At 44.1% G+C, this 20,146-nt stretch overlaps 1 protein-coding gene across 1 annotated transcript in view; it reads right to left on the bottom strand.

Annotated features, from left to right (window-relative positions):
* The window catches only part of LOC135394974 (gamma-aminobutyric acid receptor subunit alpha-6-like), a 62,034-nt gene extending 47,446 nt beyond the window's left edge, over positions 1–14,588 (bottom strand). The window contains exon 1 of the mRNA XM_064626109.1: positions 14,303–14,588. Coding sequence (XP_064482179.1) covers positions 14,303–14,430 — 128 coding nt within the window. The 5' untranslated portion in view covers positions 14,431–14,588. The remainder of the gene's footprint in view (positions 1–14,302) is intronic.
* Positions 14,589–20,146: the final 5,558 nt, after the last annotated feature.

Genomic DNA, 20,146 nt, shown 5'->3' with positions numbered 1-20,146 from the left:
ATATTGCATGAAGATTATTCAGAAGGTCGAAGGGGAATCAGATCTCGATTTGGCGCAAAAGTGGTAGAGAAATGAAGCATCGGACGCCGCCTTGGGTTTTCGGTGGGACTCCGCTTACTCTGGGTATACAGTGAACCCTCGTTAATATGACATACGCGTTTTACGACCATACTTCTGGGGAACAATGCAGTGAAACCCCTGCAAATCCACCCCGTTAATATGTATTCCGCATTATGTATTCCGACAATTCCGCATTATGACCAAAATTTTCGGGAACGACCATGGTCATAATAACGAGGGTTCACTTATCACGAAACAGCATGTGAACGGGTTGCGTTCATGTCAGAGGATCACATAGATGATAATGTGTATTAAGTGTACTGGGGTAGCCAGTTTGACTTCGTCGAAACTCACATCCACATTTTTTTCTTTATTCACATCACACCACATCACATCACAGAGGATCACATAGTGAGCGTATTGGTTATGTTCAGACATGTTTTGGGAGAAAGTAAAGGATGAGGGAAGCTAGCTGGTGTACACGTGAAAAGTACGTACATTTCCTGGAATTTGACGAAGAACAATAAGAGAGTGAACCCGCGTCATGTAACCGTCTTATTGTGCTTCCTCAAATTCGACATCATCAACATCATCCAGGAAATGACACCCTTTTCACACTTGTTAAGGAACACACACAAACGCTCGCCCTGGGTTGCTGCATGTTTTCCCCCTTGCGTTTCGTAACGTATTAAGATACTTTCCGCACAACAAGTGCTTGACACAAACAGCCTTCAAACACGTCTTATTTTTTTTTATTTTTTAGCACAACGAGAAGAAGATATTTGAGTTAAATTTACGTTCTGGGTATTTGATTCTTCTCTGACTGGAATTTCTCCGTTGACAACCTGTGCGCGTGCCATGACAACCACGGCGCGCGTGCGGCGTTTTTACGCGTGCCGCACGAAGAAGTGTGCGCTACAGTTGATTGGCGGTATTCCGCTGACGTCACGAGTATGGCAGGACGAAAAGCATCGGGTGATGGCGGGGTAGGTTGCGGTTTCAGCGTTACATTTTGTTAGAACGTGAAGAAAAAAACAATGTACAAGTTTCCGGCAATGCAGAATCAAACCTGAAGAAGTGCAGCCTACTGCACGAAAGTCTTGTTTTTTATGTATATAGTAAACAGACGATGCTCTTAACCGTCTTTGTTATTTTACATTTTGTTCTACGTTTTGCGCGACAATGTTCCGGTTCTGTGGCTGGCCTACTTAACGTTCCGGAGTAGTATCATATTAAAAGCAATTTCGAAAAGAACAAGGACTCCTAGGTCGAAGAGTTGGAGCGCCGGGGGAGTTTACTCTGCGGAGTTCCACTTATCGTCAACAGTTTTTCTCGCGATACTTAGGAGAGGGAAAAAGCTCCAGATACGAAACTTCGAACTCATTTGATTACTTACTGCTTCAAAATTCACACGCATCCTATTATGTTTCACGGATTAGTTTAACAACGCTAAAAGCACCACATTACACTAAAAGTGTTTGTGTGCTTTCAAGAGAGACGACCCAGTTATTATTTTTCTTTCACTTCTTCACCTTCTTTGTCTTTTGCATTGACGTTTGCGTTGGATACGTGGTAAGAGGAAAAGCAAGAAAGAAGCCGACACACTATTCCAACTCGTGCGTGTGAACCGAGGACTTTTGCCCCTGCGCGAATAAAAGTTAAATCAGAAAGTAAATATTTTACTTCACATAACTAAACCGCCCCACTAGAGACCAGCGCTTTTATCCGTGTGAAGGTTTGAAGTTCTCAAGCTCGAGGGACTGTACGTATCAAGCGTGCCTAACGATGCATAGGAGAATATGAGCTCTTCGAGACAAAAAAAAGAAGAAAAAAAAGAAACCACTTTTGTTCCTGTAAAGCGTGCTTTGCCTGCATATCTTGCGAGCAACACGGAGAAATAACCATGGTGCGCGAAGGTTTACGAGGGCGAGTCAGCGTGTTTGCAAGTGTGTGTGTGTTCGAACTAGTCATCCAACAGGTTAAAAAATCAAGCAAATATTACATCAATGTAATTGATAATTAACATACAAACGTAACATAAAAACAGGACAGACGTTATGACGGAATTGAAAGAACTGAAGCCAAAATGAGCACTCACATATACTCAAGCACAACCTGTTCCACGGTACATTGCGTTTGTCGCCACAAAAGCGGATTAAACCAAGGCGCGGTTAGCAATCCACAAGTGCAGTGTCGCGTCTGAGGAATGTTGCTTTAAATAGCGTAGAGGAAAGCAAAGTTTCCGTGTTGCTCAATTTGCTCTGTGTCTCGTCTGGGCGACGAGCACGAGTACATACTTCCCACTTCCCAGACAATGAAGCTCATTGAGAGAAACAACAAAGCGACCACGATGGCGAATACAGGACGCCGCTCGGGTCTTGCAATACCTTATAACCCACATTACGGACATTACATCCGACACGTGCAATCTTCCAACGGAAGACAATTGATAAAACCGTAAATATTTAAACAATTTTAGAACTGAATTAATTCTAATTAATTTTTAATCGCCCATCTCGCGTTTCCTCAAGCCGACGTGACTACCACAACAACATATATATTGTGATTATGAAGTGGGGAGGTTTTCCACTCTAGGAGTGGAACGCTACCCCATAGCTAGGGGTCTAATATGAGTGGTGACAATGATCAGTGATGACGATGACGGGAATGATCGAAGTGGCGATGACGATGCTGGACGTGATCGTGGTTGAGGGAGTGTCCGAGGGCGCTGCTGGGGTCATAGTGAGTCCTTTAGGCCTGTCGCCTCAAAGAACGTGACTACCAATAGAAAGCGTGTCCCCAGGATTTTCATATTCAAATGTTTTAAATTGCTCATGAGATTTTGAGAGAGGCCTGGACACGCTCTAATAGTACTTCTGGTGAGAACAACGATGATTTTATCTCTCATTATCCCAGATAGTGCAGCGTTCACCCTCCTGATATGTCACAGAGTGGTGTAAGCTTCTTTATTTTACAAGAAATCGAACTAAACGACCACGTCGCCCCTGACCCTCGTTTTATCTGAGCTTGATGTGGGATAGTGTTCCGTTTAGAACGGCCCTATTTCAGATAAAGAATACAGGACAAGATGACGTAAGAAGTCACAAAACGATAGGCAAAACAGATAATACAGCCGGTAAATCCCTCCAGACGCATTGCAAAAACTGCATCTCGATCTAAGCACTTCACCTGAATCTTCGTTGCGACTGTGTTGCTTGGTGACAGTGATAAATCGTCTCCGTTAACGACAGCGCGGCGCTTGTTTCGAAATATAAGTGCAGTATGGAACTATTATAGGTGCTCTGGTTTCCTTTTTTTTCCCCCTTGCTGCTGGTAAGTCCCGGAGTTGCTCGAAGGACTCACGGAAGAGCGGTGATTTTAACAAATGATCTTCGACGGCCGGCTGGGGAGCCCGCACCCGCGCTGAAAATCGTATTCCAGCGCTACATACATCACAGCTTTAGATGCTGAGAAATAGCTTCCGAGATTGAAATCGCACGTAAACCGTGCGCTACAAAAGTATGTGTGCGGGGAAACAGACATTGTGAGCTCATGACAGAATACCGACGATGCATTGTGGCTGCGTGATCGTCTGCGTGCAAACTTCATTTAGGAAATTATTAATACTCGGTTAGGTAATATTAATTTGATATTTTACGTTACGAAACAACTACTTGCTACGAGTGAATGCACGAATTAATTTTGACAGACCTACCGAGAATTCTTGAAGCTGTGCACAAACCTTCTATACAGTATACACCACGTCAATTGCGGGGGGACGACCTGTCCAACAAAGACACATCACATCCCCTGCTTTTCTATTTCCTACTTCTATTCTTTTCTTCCTACTTTCTACTGTCTTCTTCACTCTTTCCTCATATCCTTTTTACTTTTTCTACGTATTTTTTACTCTTTTTTTCTTAGCGTATCTACACTATCCTAATATCTTTCAGTTAGCCGGTTAGAAGCATGAATAATTTAATTCATTTAGACTTTCGTGCAGAAGTCTACACTTCTTCAGGTAACAAAATACATGGTACAACGAGACTTTATACATGGTTAACTCATGAAAAAACGGGGGGAGGAGAAGAAAGAGAGAGGGAAAAAGTGGGCAAGGGTTATACAAAAACCTCAGATGGCAGACGGCTTGAAATGGGCACAAAAATTCGGGAACCAATTCAACCTGGTGGTGGTGGTGGTGTGGTGGTGGAGAAAGGGCTTGCCGTTGTCGGCCTCACGTATGTGGGCAACGACTGACGCCCTGGGGGAATGTGCGTCCTGGGCCGACTTCTAAGGGAACTGTGCCGACATATGGCAAATCCAAATGGAACGTCCAAAGGGACAATGCATTGTCCAGTTAGAAGCATTGTCCCTTTGGACGTTCCCTTTGGCTTTGCCATGTTAAACTGCTTCCCAAAATTTTGTGCCCATTTTAAGCCGTCTGCCATCTGAGGTTTTTTTGTATAACCCTTGCCCACTTTTTCCCTCTCTCTCTTTCTTCTCCTTCCCCCGTTTTTTCATGAGTTGACGACCATGTATAAAGTCTCGCTGTACCATGTATTTTGTTACCTGGAGAAGTGCAGACTACTGCACGAAAGTCTCGAAATTAAATTATTCATGCTTCTAACTGGTGAATCGTCACTCATCTCACCTTATCTCGCGGGCTTCTCATTTACTTTTTATCTACGCGTATCTTAATATCTTTCCTATACTTTTATACTACTATTTTCTACTATTTCGTGTCTTGTCATGTTGTGCTGCTAGTACTGCAACAACAAGAACAAATAAATCGTGACTATGACATGGGGTGATCCACCGATGTAGTGCAGCACACTACTCCATTACACGCGAAACATTAGATGTGAGATATGAGAATAAAGTTAAAGGTATGTACAAGTACAACAACTGAGCTGTCCTCCACTGGCTGCACCTGCCGCACTAAAGGAAGATGAAAAATAAAGAAAAACACACACATGAAAGAAACACCAATGGTCATTGAGATACACAGTATGACTCTACAGCGTCTGGAGCAAGCCGGTAGACAAGAGGTACTCCAAGAACATCGACGATGTTGCACGTGGCTAGAACTGCAGTAGTGGTAGTACCAACTACCAAATACGTGATTAAATATGAGGATTAAACACAAATGTTAAATATATACTACATATTCTGCGGGTCATTAATGGAGAGCGACCTAATATATATATATATATATATATATCTGGGCACGAAAAGGTATACGTTGTCCTTCGTAGTAGTGGTGGTGGTATAAGTGGCACACGTCCCGGGCCGACTTCAGGAACAGCTGGGGCGGTCTTCGACTGGCGAATCTACTGGAAAACCCCATACATAAACAGACATGGTAGGATTCGATCCTGCAACCTCCGAGTATATAGCGTGAGGGATGCTGATCGATAGGCTTAACTACCCACGAAGTTCTTCTTTCACCACGCGTCGCCAGATGATCGTTGACGGCAGAGCGATAGATGCATGATAAGCGCATGGCGCGGACTAACTTCTTACGAGGAAATAGTATTTCCCGTCCACAGAGGCATCCGTCTTCTCTCGTAGCCCCATTAAGCGCCAGTGCGGTATTAGGCAGTTCCCTGGTGAGATCCTTAATTACTTATCCGCCCTAATCAAAGTGGAAACGTAGTGAATCTTTTATCAGCTCTGAATTCTTAAGCAACACCTTGAGCTCACTTGGAATTCGCTCAAATTCGAGCGCCTTCTTTTCAAACTGTGTTTACTCATTGTGGTAGAAGCTTTTCGCACGGATGTTAACGTGGTTTACGCCCCGGGATAATTAGCCAACGGCAGAGAAACGGGAAAGAACTCGTGAAAAATCGCTCGTTGAATGAGCTTTATTTCACGAATTAGCGCGAAATAAAAGAGAAATTCGCGGATGCGTAGGTTTGTGTTCTTGCCTTTGTGATTTACAGTCAGAGCTCGCTGTTTGGATTTTGGTGAACAGCTTCGGCAAAGAAACAAAGGCCCACTCTTTCTGTAAACCTGGAGGAAGGGTTGAGACCGAGGGCGTCTTACAGCAACAACTTGCATATGTACTGACTTCTACAGAGTGATACGTTGTCCCTCGTTTTGAACATAGTCCGAGGTAAAATTACCTAAATGACGTTTGTCTCATGCTATACAGTGAAAAGTAGTCTGATGAACGTTGATCTTGACGTACAGCATATGCATTAAAGGAAAAGGAGCGCGTACCACCATGCACCAGCTCGCCTGCGCCTGTGCCCTTCTACCGTTGGTACCCTTTAAATACGACTACTGATTCACGGGCATAAAAACCACAAATAAAATTAGAACACGACACAGATGTCTGAAACCAGCAACACATTTAATTTGCACAGCGCAACAGGGGTATTAATGTTTAAATAGATATCAAGCTGCGTTATCATATTAAACGTTTTAAAAACAAGTTTTCGGACCAACGGCACCAACGGCTTTCGGACCAAACAAACTTTCGGACGGACGGAGTCCGTCCTGATGAAGGACGGACTCCGTCCGAAAGTTCTTTCTCAGTAAAATAAATGTTTCAATCTCTTTAAATACTTATCTCTAAATACTTCTCGTCTCGACGGACCTGTTTGACACATTGTGACACTCTTTGGTTTTAGTGCCTTGAGACTTCGCTTTTGGTGACAAGCTCGGTGATGATGTTCTCATTTATTCTTTCAAAGCGTTTCAAAGCGTCGAGGTTAGTGTAGTTTCCCTTTCTTTTATTAATAACGCGTCCTGGAGTAGCCAGTCCCGAGTGGCTCGAGACTACCACCTCCATTTTTTCTTTTAAAATCAATCAATCAAATACTTATCTTAAAGTAATCGTCGCAAGTGTGCGCTGTGTCAGTCACTTCTTCCTGTTTCCGTCGTGTGTCATTTACCCCTTTTCAGTATGTCAGACCAACAGGCCCAACTAGATGTTTTATGAGACATTCCAGGGTGGATGGACATGAAGACACAGGACTACATGAAGACGTCTTAGAGCGCCCCATATTGACCCCACCCCCACCCCCCACTTCCTGCCTGATCCCCTCTATCCCCATCTGTACATCCTCTGCGCCACAGTCGCTTTCCAGTGATTAAACGGAAGTAAGCGAAAAAGAGAAAGTAATCCACATCATTTTCACTACACATGCACTTGTCTTTGTTATCGCCGTTCGGTTGTTGTTCCATTCCTGGCAGTGGGAGAGACGTACAGAGACGAGATGCAGCCTCCAAAGGAGCGTCCTCCCGTTGCGTAATGTTGCACGCTAGGAAGAAATCCCTGTGCAAAGCGCAATTTTCTTAACAGCCGCCACCAAATATAGCGCAGACTCCAACGACACCGAATTGTATTCGCGCTCTCCTTGTATTAATGTTCCTTAGGCGTTACCCATAAGCAAACACGGCCAGTCGTGCAGTATATACTCGACCAACCGGTGCGCGTTCCTTTCACTAAAATGCGGATTGCGCGTCTTTTTTTTTTTTTTTGTGAGATTGTGCATGATCGTAGTCACGTCGTAAAACATAAATAATGCGAGGAATTAAGCACGCTGGACAAGTTAACTTTATTTATTAGCTTTATGTCTTTATTAAAGTTAACTTCTCCGGAATTCATTTCTTCATTTCTTTCTTTCCGGAGTCGGTTCTTCACTACCACCCGACTGGACAGTGCATTTTTTCCCCCAATCATCGCCCAAGTATCACATCATAAACTATAGCACAAATGGTATGCAGCGTGAGCAAAACAGACTATTTTAGTCCGTCCAACTCCAACTCCAGACTATAGAGCGCTTCTGTTACCTGCCAGCTGTGCTATTCGTGCGAATTCGCGCTGTATACGTTGTGAGAGTCTATTCTGATTCCCACTAGGGTTCACCGTCGGATCTGTCTGATCCGCAGCCACTACAGAAGCGAACGCAAGCGCAGCAACTCAAACGAAAGACACGTGTACTGTTAAATGTGCACGAATTTCGAGCATTCTGTAAAACCTCTGCACAAAAGGTCCCGTACAAATAGCCCCCCCCCCCATGTCCATCAGCCTTTTAATCAATGTATATTAACAAACACTGGGTTCTTCGGGCATGTTGGTAGCTATCATTAAACATTGGAGCGCTATGCAAGACAACATAAATCCGAGATCACAAGCGCCCTGGCCGTGTGATCTCGGTTTTGTGTTGTCTTGCGTCTTCTTAGTGCTCCAATGTATCCTGATAAACTGGGCGCGTTACGAAACATTTGGTGGGAGCTTTAGTGGGGTGTTGGGGGTGAAAAGTCGGTGACACACACCATGGATCGTGCTAGTACAAACATCAGTTCGTCGTACTATTTTAAGGAGACAGGGCCGACGTTTCGGTGAAAGCTCAGCCTTCCTCAAAGTGGAGAAAACTTGATCTAGGGACTAGTGTTTAGTTCGAGGGAAATCGGGTTTAATGGACCTTTTTCACAATGGCCTATGCGCATGCGTATGACCTTGAGGCGCCGGGGAGAATTATCTCCGCCTTCACTAGATGGCGCAGCATGAGGAGGACAGAAATGGGGACCAATGGGGAGACCGCGCGAATGGCGCGAGCTTGTCGGCCCCACTCCGGACCGGTTTTGGTCCTTTGTGCTACCCACGTGATTTGTTTTGACGCGCGCCGAGCATGGTTCGTTGGGGAGTCGCTAGGGCACGCCGCGGAAAAAGGTCCATTTCATGCAGACAAAAATCGATCCCGAAAACGATATCGGGAGTAAGAACCAGATTTCGACCAAGCAATGTCGGGCGGGCTAAGAACTACAACCAACTACACTATATCGTAATAATAAACATATTGCATAAACAGTTCTCTTACGAGTAAACATGATAGACCAGTAAAAAAAGAAAAAGAGAAGCACGATATCCTCCTCTTTAAGTAAGTGAAATGGACAATACATTTCGGATGCCACCCAAGACTCAACTGAGACAGTTGTAATACGAAATATTTAGAAATTTGTAAATCCTCATCCATATATCCTTATATATCCCAATCCTTACCCAGTCGTATCCAGGAGATCTAGGTGAACCATGCAAGTTATAAATCTAGATCTACGCTCTAAAAACACAACTTCACTGCATAGCACGTAGTGCGCCAATCATTGCCGCGAACGATAGGTTTATGACGCCTTTTTGTGGCAATTACTATACACCCAATTACAATACACCAATTGCCACAAAAAGGCGTACGCCCCCTTTTTCTCCTCGAATCCGAAGCGATGACGCTATCATTCGTGGCAATGTTTGGCGCACAGCGTGCTATGCGGTGAAGCTCTGTTTTTAGAGTGTAGGAATCTAGGAGAAATTCGAAAATCAGGAGGGTCCAGGTTCGAGTCCTGCACTCTAAAAATAGAACTTCACCGCATAGCTCGCTGTGAGCCAACCATTGCCACGAATGATACACTGTTAAAACAGAACTTCACCACATAGCACGCTCCCAGCCAACCATCATTCCGAATGATATCATTCCGTGCAATGGTTTGTTGAAAATGAGAGGAGGCGCCTATTTGGGACAGATTATCTTGTCCCAGATAGGCGCCTCCCCCCTGTTTTGAACAAATCATGACACAGAATGATATCATTCGGCATGATGGTTGGTTAGGAGCGTGCTATGTGGTGAAGTTCTGTTTTAACAGTGTAGGGTTATCGCTTCTAATTCGAAGACAGAGGTAGGCGTACGCCTTTTTGTGGCAATTTGGATATATAAAAATTGCCACAAAAAAGGCGTACGCCCCCGTCACTCTTCGAATCAGAAGCGATAACCCTACTATCATTCTTGGCAATGGTTGGCGCACAGCGTGCTATGCGGTGAAGTTCTGTTTTTAGAGTGTGGCGTCAGCACCTTTTCCCTGAGTAGCATTTGAATTTTAGTGATTCTGGAGCGTTGGAGGCCCATGTGTTTTTGTCATCCATGGTTGTAACATGCCCCAGCTAATTCTGGTTGCTACTTATCCACCCTGATCCCATAAATATGAAATATTTCTACCGAGGACGGATTTTTAAATAAAGTCCTTCCGCGAATTGCTATATGCATATGAAGGGAAATAAACCTTTATGCTGGTTTTCTGGTCCCAATGATTGCTTCGTCCGCAGCATCTACTGTGTCTGAATGCCTTATTGAGAAACAAACTATATCCCCCTCCTCTTCTTACGGTATCTATACAGCACCATATACTCGCTTCGCGATGCCTCTGTGAAAGTTAATTTATGCGGCTGCTTTGTATTCGCGTTCCTAATGATCAATGATGTGGTCGACCAACCCTTTCCTGGTTCCCAGCGACGAAGTCACGCGCGAATCCAGCGACGAAAGCGGACAGTTGGAACGCGTTCAAGAGAGCATCGCGTTTCTGCGCTTTTTGGCCTCCAACGTTTCAATTTCAGTTTGTTTGGGAAGAAGTACGCTTATCTCTTTACTCTTCATAATTTGTAGGTTACCGTCTGAATTCCGTGCGCGATGCCAACTTTTGCGGACGGTTTCCGCTTTCCGACGGTGGCTGTTTGTCGTTTGCATCATGCAGGGGAAAAAAAAAAGAAGAAGAAGAAAAAAACAATATAGAAAACGAAAAACACATATACAGCATTGAAAACGAGAGAAGAAAGAAAAGATGCTGAGGCAATAATGTCATAACAAATACTTAGTAATCCGTTATTAAAAGGCTGTTCTATATAAATTATACGCTGGCAGTGGTAAGGTGCGGGTCTCTTGCTTTGCAAATCGTTTAGTCGATCGCGTAGTTAATGGTGGTGGGACCAACCTGTACTGAACATTTGATTCTGCGTCACGACAGGTAATAATGTCATAACCGCCGTGTAAAATATGTAAAGAGCGTACCAGAAATAGGTGACTTCTTTTTAGTTGTCACCAGTTACGGCTAGTTTATATATGACCATGTCTCGTACAATCGAGTTCCTTGTATGTTCGCAGATATTACGTGCGTTACTTTAAAGTGCGAAAAGAAACGAAAATATTGGCTCAAAGAAAACAACGTATATCTGTGAATGTGTGAAAATAAACTATACGCTAGTTTCAAGTCGTCTGTGCGAACCTCAACGTAGCGTATCAGCACTCCAATTTCAGACGGGGGATGCTGTGGTCGCTGGATATCTAGATGACTCGATGCGTCGAGAAGGCTAACACAACTTTCTTATTGGCAGTGATGGCCAGCAGTTAACTACATGTAGTTAAGCTGCTAGTTAAACTACCTGATTGTAGATAAAAAGTAGTTATCAACTACTTGCAGAAATGTAGTGGCAACTACTAGTTAGACTACTATTTTAAGTAGTTAACTACAGTAGTGAGGTTACTGAAGGGGCCAACTACTTCCCATTTTGCCGCAAGCTTTACGGCACGATTGTGCTTCCGACTTTTACCTTGAGCTACTTGTTTGATGAGAACGGAGGTGCAGAGCAATTGTGTCGTGTATGTGTATGTGTGTGTGTATCTTCATTTTTAATGCTTGTCTAATGTAGCCTCATTTGCTGTGAAACAAATTCGGCAACTTAGTTTATCGCGTAGGCACAGAAAGAATCCCGCCGCTAGCTTTGTATTTGACGATCGTAGCAATGGCTTGAGCCAAAGTTTATTATTGCTTGTGATTCATATTTAGGTGTCGAAGAACACTACAAGAGATAGATGTTGGTGGACGACATTAAGTAGTTATAGATGTAGCTAAACTGCATTGCAGTAGTTAAAATAAGTTAAAAATTAGTTTGAACTACTCCCCCGAAAAGTAGTTGAACTAATAGTTAAACTACTGTAGAAGTAGATAGTGGCCATCACTGCTTATTGGACAGCGGGGACTCTGCTGTCCCACTCCAAGCGTCGTGCTAGCTCTCTCGACCCATGATGTTATCTAGACATTCAGAGAACATAGCCAACGAGATGCGTGAAAATACTCTGACTGACATCTTTCCTTGTGTGTTTGAGGGGGAGAGAGAGAGACAGAGTCGCTAAAGTGTGCAGACATCATGCACATCATTTTTCTTTGAGCGCGAAAAATATTCAGTCGTTGGCGTAATCCCGCGTCAGGCCACTAATATTATTGTATTTTGAGCTTCTAGTACATCAACATGCGTTCTGAGGTACCGAGAGCTGGAAATGAAGTTGAAAGGTGAAGCCTGATACCTATGAAGCCCGAGAAAAAGATTGTCCACTATCAGAACTCAAAATACAAACATTTGTTGATGTCCTTGAAGCCTCGAAGAAGAATTCCGTGGACTGATAGCTTGTATCGCCAACTGTAGGCGACGACTTGCCCACACTGACTAACGTAGATTGATAGTTTATGTACCTTCTGTTGCTGTGCAAGATGAACAATAATCAAGCAATACGAACAGTTTCGAGTTTTTAGGTTTTAACAGCTGTTCCATTCGCAGCGCGTCTACAATCACGATGCTTCTAATAATAAACAGCGAATGTCTGCTCCTAATCTAGTGCGCCAGAAAGAATGTAAACAACGGTCTTGCTCAAAACATTGTATTTTCCGAATCCTCTACGGTCTCAATATACGCTAACGCCAGACAGCTTGCTCAGACATAAACATGTACTGGCATCGATGGAATAGATGACAACGTGTTTCTCTGCTGATCCCCAAGTTACAGATTCGAACCTTGCCGAGACCTTCGTCAACCTTGCGTCGTGGTTGCCTTCGCTGCTTAGGCTGTTGACAGTAGAGGGTCGCGAAGGACAGCCTGTTTGTTCTTCGTGAGGGACGTCAAATACGGCATGCTGATTTGCTCAAGACCTACTAGATTATAACGACCATGTCATAATCAGCAACCCCTATGAGGAGCCCGTCCGCACAATCCGCTAGGGGCGCTACTCATCGGCACTCGAGATCTGCATCACGATTGGACGATGGAAATTTGAATTCTGAACGCGCAGAAGCGTATGTACGACTACCGTAGCAGACGACAGCAATAGCTGCTATGAAAACGCGTAGAGTGATGATGATAATCAACCTCAGAATGAAACATCCGTGGAATATCCACCGCTTGTACAGAAATACTAAGGTAAGCTGAAGTACAAAGTATCGTAGAAGTTGAGGAAGCAATAACTGGGACGATGAGTAGCGCCACCATTACCTTCCAAAAATGCGGCGCTGGGAAGGGGTGTCTATAACATGGTCTTTATAATATAGTAGGTTGTGGTTTTGCTGAGATTTCGGTGCATGTTAAAGAACCCCCCCCCCCCCCCCCCACGGGGTTGGCAAAATTAATAACGAAGCCAACCACTGTGGCACCCCTCATGACCAAAGCGTCAAACCGAGGCTGTTGGTACGACATGGCGAAATTAAAAGCGCTAAAACAGACAAAGACACGGACACAAATATAGCGCTATCTCTGCGTACGTGTCTTCGTCTGCTTTTAGCGTTTTGAATTTCACCTCATGACCAAAGTTGTCTTTCCAGATAAAACGCCCTATTATTGACGTAACACGCCAAGCCACCAACGCAGGTTGGCGTATAAAGCGTAGAAAGTTGGTATGTTGGATAGGGTGTGTGGAGTAACCGTGTGATTTGTAGTTGCGGCAAGTTCAAGTACTGCTTATCCTTCAGTGTTCAATAGAATAACTATAGTCTCAAGTACACATAATTGAGGATTATATTCAACCAGTTCGAAGGCTTCCAAGTCTTGACCGCCAGGTTTAATTCGCGATAAAGTAATAAACGTTACAATTTCTTTTTGTCAGATAAAAAAAACAAAAACAAATTCACGAATGATACGCCATGCAGTGGTTAGCACACGAGCCGTACTTCGACTTTTGTACGCCAGGTTTGTGACACTCCGAAGTTAAGTTTTCACCTGAGACGTTCAACAAAAAAAAAAAAAAAAAAAAAAGAAGAAGAAAAACACATCGTAATGGTGCATTGAGTGGCCTGCGTAGGTTGAGGTAAAAGTTAATGCGGTACAAGCAAGAAAAACGAAGTTAACAAGTCATTCCAGGGTATCTCAAAAAGGAAGGAAAAATCGCAGCGTCAACATCCCATAGAAAATGCGTCACGCTGGAACACATATTTCATTATTTTCTGTGACGCGGACCTACCGTTTATAAATCAACGAGCGTGCCTTAAAGCGTGACCTAAAAAACCTTACACCCTGCCGAGTTACAAAAGTCATTCACGCGCCATTAACTCTCTAAATGGCGATAAAACTTAACACTACGTAACGTAACACCTTCAAACGATGCTCTCTGAGTCTTGAAAAGAAACATGCGGCGACACCTCGTACCTGACAAGCATCAGCAGCACGAGCTCGAAGAGGAGTCCAGTGAGCAGTGTCGTTTGCCGGGCCCGTCGCGTGGTGCCAAGGTGACAACAATATCCGCTGCCGGAAGCAACCTCCCAGCTGTTGGTCATGGTAGTGTCCCGTGCTGGCCCCCCGACATTGTAGCATCGTGGCTTCCGGCCGCCCTTGCTACCGGGCCATGCCACCACAACACACGATTCTGCCGCAGCAGCAGCCGACGACAACCAACGCACGCCTTCTGTACGGGACTGCTCGTGATCCCCACTCCTCTTCCCCTCACCTCCGCTCGGCGCGCCGCCGCCCTCGGCCGTCCACTTGCAGAGTTCGCGTGGAAGAATGCGTTTAATTGCGACTCTGCGATACTTTGCAATTGATGTGGTGGACACAAAACTTCCTTTTTTTTTTGTCGTCGGAGTGGGGGTTGGGGAAGGGGATATGTTTATTAAGAAAAAAGAAAGGACAGGTCAGTCTGACGGACGTCGGCTTGCTATTCAAAAAAAAAAAAAAGGAAAATGGGGAAGAAAAAAGGTAAAGAAGAAGAAAATGGAAAGAAAAAGAAGAAAAGGAAAGGAGAAGAAGAAAATGAGAAAAAGGGGAAGAAAAGAAAACGGAAAAGAAGAAAAGAAATGGGAAGGAAAGAAAAGGAAAAGAGGAAAAGAAAAGGGGAAAACGAAGAAGAAAAGAAATGAAAAGGAAAAGAAGAAAAGAAAAGGAGAAGAGAAAGAAGCTCTACACCGGGACGAAGGAGGAACAGACAACGTATAAGTCTTTGGAAACTACGTGCTGGTGAAACTGTTTCTTCGACCAAGTCAGTTACTGCGCGCTTTGCCGTGGATGTCGTACTACGTTTTCGCGTAAGGAAGCGTGATGGTACAAAAGTAAGGGTATATTTTTTGCCTGCGCTCTTTATCTTTTTTTTTATTCTCTGTCAGCGCCACGTAGCGACTGTGGCTATGAGCGGCGTACAGATGTGGACAGATGAAGAGAGGACAGCCGGAAGGAGTGGTGGACAGGGGGCTTAGTATGCGTCCTAAGCCGACTTCAGGGGGGGAAATGTGCCGACATATACGTCTGGAAAGTCTTCGGAAAACTCAAGGAAAACCTCATACAGCGCAGCCGGTGGTAGGATTCGAACCCACCACCTCCCAGTCTTCAGCACGACCTTGGCTACCGCCAACGGCGCTCTTTATGAAGGTCGGAGTATGAGGCGCAAGATAACGTTATTTATTTCGCAGAAACACTTAGCTGTCGTGGTGCATAAAATCGACATCACCTGACCCGTGACGTCATGATGAGCTGAGCGTGTGACTGATGTTGATTGGGGGGGGGGGGGGCATCGTTTATCTAAGTTTATCTAAAGAAATATTTAAAAAAAAAAGAAAGAGAGGGCGGTCTGCCTGCCGAGACGGCGGCCATGTTGATTGGAAACAAACAAAACGAGTGTGTCTTATATTACTGATTCCGAGGTGGCATGTGGAAACTGTGCGGAGAGTACTCGTATTGCCGCTTCGCCGACAGGGATCCCCGGAGCCTAATGCGCTTGCTTCAAAACTCATTCGAATAGCCCCGAGAGCGCCTCCGGCACTGCTAAGGCTAATGAGAGTGTCCCTTGAAGGCGCTCCAAGTATCCCTCGGGACGGAGCCGGTGTACGACGGTTATTTTCCCGATACAAATTGCACATGTGGTACAATTAGACACGTGCTCCAACGCGAGGGGCATTAAACAAGGTGCACGTTAAAGAACCCTTACGTGGGCAAAGTTAACTCCACGGATCGACTGCTATAGCGTGACTCGTGACCACAGCTGTCTATACGTATGATATTGCCTAACAATGTTTCATTTGAATACTTTTAAATGGAACTACACACAAAAATATTGTTGTTTCTTTTAACACTACACTCTTAATACTGAACTTCAATATAATGGGGGGATATATTCCCCTCCCCTCCGGCTCTTAAAACTGAACTTCACCGCATAGAACGCTCCTAGCCAATCATCATCTCTAATGATATCGTTATCTGCCCTAATTTGTTGAAAACGGAAGGCGTACGCCTTTGTGACACTTATGCTATTCATAATTGTCACAAAAAATGCGTACGCCTCCCGTTTTCAACAAACCAGGGCAGATAACGATATCATTCGAGATTATGGTTGGCTAAAAGCATGCTATGCGGTGAAGTTCATTTCTAAGAGTGTAGGAACGGCTCCAATAAATGCACGGCTGGATACAGTGCTTGACTGCACAAAAAAAGAAAAGGAAAGGTACCGTTTACATGTGACATAATAAAATAACAATATGAGCTTATCCTTCACGTAACGTACTGTTGGGGACACGGTTAGCTAAAATCGCCTGTCAGTACTTCACCGTCCAATATTACCTCGGTTGCGCTTGAAAGTGTTGAGCCAATATTGTAGTTGAAGGTGGACCGTGTGCTGCACGTGTTTGTTTATTACTTGAAATAAATAGTCTTGCAGCACCTGGAGATTTGAGATGAACTAAACCACGGAGTGCTGATTTTGGACAACCGTGTCCACACTCTTAAAAATGAACTTCACCGCATAGCACGCTCCTAGCCAACCATAATCTCGAATGATATCGTTATCTGCCCTGATTTGTTGAAAATGGAGGCGTACGCCTTTTTTGTGACACTTATGCTGTTCATAATTGTCACAGAAAAGGCGTACGCCTACCGTTTCCAACAAATTAGAGCAGATAACGATATCATTCGAGTTGATGGTTGGCTAGGAGCGTGCTATGCGGTGAAGTTCATTTTTAAGAGTGCACTGCAGTACGTCAGGCTCTATGGTACGTACGCACCGTGGCAACACTGCGCATAATTTGTTTAGCAATTAGGACGTAGGAAATTCAAACGCTGCCTAGGTGTCGCTAGGTGTCGAGCTTCGTTGATACACCAGCGGACTGGATGAACGGCAGTCGGTGGTACTCAAGTTCATCCTGAGGAGTGGGAGGTAGAACTTGAAATAATAACCTTGATTTGATTTCAGATAAATGTAATACAAATGTGCTCCATCAAGTCGGCAAAGGACACACTTAGTAGCATTCAGCTTTGCGGATCAATCACATCAGAACGTGTAGATCCGCTCCACGTATAGTTGGTTCCATTTACTTTGCTCTAATATTGTTATTTGAAAACAGCAGTAATAACTGCAAATATCCGGAATGGAGCGGCAGAAAGCTATAAAAAGTTTTACTAAAAAAATAAAGACACATACGCTACCAGTGATGGCCACTAACTACTTCTACAGTAGTTTAACTATAGCTACTAACTATTTTGCGATGGAGTAGTTTAACTAGTAGTTCAACTACTTTTCAGGGGATGTAGTTAAAACTACTTCTTTAACTACTGCAACGTATTTTAACTACATCTATAGCTACTTAACGTTGTCCATCAACACCAATCCCATTCTATAGTTTTATCGGACACCTAAATATGAATCGCAAGCAGCGATAAAAGTGAAGATTTAGTACGCATGCACGGCACAATTGCTCTGCACCTCCGTTCTCATCAAACAAGTACTTAGCTCAAGGTAAAAGTGGGAAGTACAATCGTGCCGTAAAGCTAACTGCAAAATCGGAAGTAGTTGGCGCCTGCAGTAACCTAACTACTGTAGTTGACTACTCGAAATAGTAGTTTAACTAGTAGTTGCCACTACGTTTCTGCAAGTAGTTGATAACTACTTTTTAACTACAATCAGGTAGTTTAACTACATGTAGTTAACTACTGGCCATCACTGTACGCTACTTCTACTAGACCTGTGAATTAGGAGGTGAAGTCACTGCCATTCCGTTGAACGCGTTAAGTTTGGCGTGTTGCTGGGGTATTGGACAGGGAGAATGTGACCTAAATCGATAAAGCGGCAACGCACTCTTTGAATAAGCGCGGACAAAGCTGAATGTTTCAAGGTGCAGCGAGCGATATCGAAATAAATGTTCAAGCGCTAGTGACTTTGCATGGTCCGCGTTCTGGTGCATCCGTGAACAACACACGGTAGGTGTGTGAGCCCAAAAGCCGTGACCCGTACTGCCAGGGGAGCTTCAGGGACGTAACTGTAATTTGCAGAACAGCTCTCTCTGCTCACTCAACTGTTAAACAGATGCATGGGTTCGTGCGGCGTGTCTGCGGAAAACAACAAAAAAGAAAACGCATCCTTACCGCTATATTAGGATTGAAGTATAGCGCAGAAACCATGGTCATGCGTGGTCATTAAGTCGATTCTTTCCTATTATATCCTCGCTGGTCTCGCTTCGCCGAAATTCATGTTTGCTCAGTGATACTTTCACAGACTAGGTTTAAAATCAATATATACAGGGAGTGTGGTTTTTACTGGGCTGCTTTGCTAGTAAGAAACGAGGGCGACACCGTGTCCCAAGTTATGATCGATGTCAATCTACGTTCCAGATTTTAGATTAAAGGGGTGTAATATAGACATAGAGTATACACTCTTAAAAATGAACTTCACCGCATAGCACGCTCCTAGCCAACCATAATGTCGAATAATATCGTTATCTGCCCTGATTTGTTGAAAACGGGAGGCGTACGCCTTTTTTGTGACACTTATGCTGTTCATAATTGTCACAAAAAAAGCGTACGCCTACCGTTTTCAACAAATCAGGGCAGATAACGATATCACTCGAGATTATGGTTGGCTAGGAGCGTGCTATACGGTGAAGTTCATTTTTAAGAGTGTAGGGTGTTTTCACATGAATCAAACGAACGGTTGTCACTTTTTTGACGCAGCTGCCGAGATTATCAAACATTTTGCTCGAAAACGAAGCCTTGAATGGTGTTTTGAAATCTGGTCGCGTCCACCCCCTTCTTTTATCCCGAATACACTTGGTCATTGTCGTTCTCACATTTTCTTTTATGAAAACTATGGCTGTCGCATTAAAAAAATGCGCAGTTTGTCATCTTTCAATGCCGCTAGCACGAAAAGTGACCACCAGTGGGGGAGCCTACGAGGATTCCACGTCACTACCACGTCACAATGTGACGTAGGTCAAAACTTCCTATAGAAAGTCGAAACTGATCCGGCTCTGAAATTACTGCAGGCGTCCCGGCCAGTCAGGTCACGTGCTGATGAGTACGAATGGGAAGAACCAGAGCTCTCGCTCATTTGACGTCAGAATAAATGAGCAAAAATTATATATATAAATCCGTAGTGTATGAGGTTCTTTTTGACGAATGCAGCCAACGTACTTGTTACTCCAAAAACAGGACAGAAAGTACATTTTGGCGGGTGGCGGTGGTGGTGGGGGTGGTGGTGAAGTTCCGTTTTTAGAATGTGTACATTCACGTACCTCAGGGTGGGATAGCATTCGATGAGTGGCACCACGGGGCAAGAGGTACCTGCTTCTCTGTCTGTCAGGCAGGGTTCTGTCTGAACAAATCGTTTTGAGGTCAGAGCAGTGTACGACTGTCACTTATGCAGAGTTGCCAAAATAGTACGTCACTGCTCTTTAAGCCGACGAAACTCTACTCTGGAAAGGGTAACCTAAAGGGTTACGAAGGAAAGCACGGAGATGTAAAATCCGACAACCGAGGAGTCGGATGTTAATTCAGTATGTATGAAGGTAAATAATGGTGTATATTTTCCTTTGTGTGTTTGAGAGAGAACACAAAATAGGATAACTATTATTATGGAGAAGTGGCTACGGCGTTCAGCTGGACCTCTCCTCACCTTTGCCGGATCAGCGAGTCCCCAACAGCAGGTCTAATGGACTGATATTCGTAATCGTACTACTACCACGGAATACCAATAACCAAATATAATACTCACGGAATAATAACCATAAATTGGAGTAG

The sequence above is a fragment of the Ornithodoros turicata genome, chromosome 5 (genome assembly GCF_037126465.1).
Source record: "Ornithodoros turicata isolate Travis chromosome 5, ASM3712646v1, whole genome shotgun sequence".
In the NCBI taxonomy this organism is placed as follows: domain Eukaryota; kingdom Metazoa; phylum Arthropoda; class Arachnida; order Ixodida; family Argasidae; genus Ornithodoros; species Ornithodoros turicata.
The sequence above is the reverse complement of the archived record's forward strand: the minus strand, read 5'-3'. Positions and strand labels throughout refer to the sequence as shown.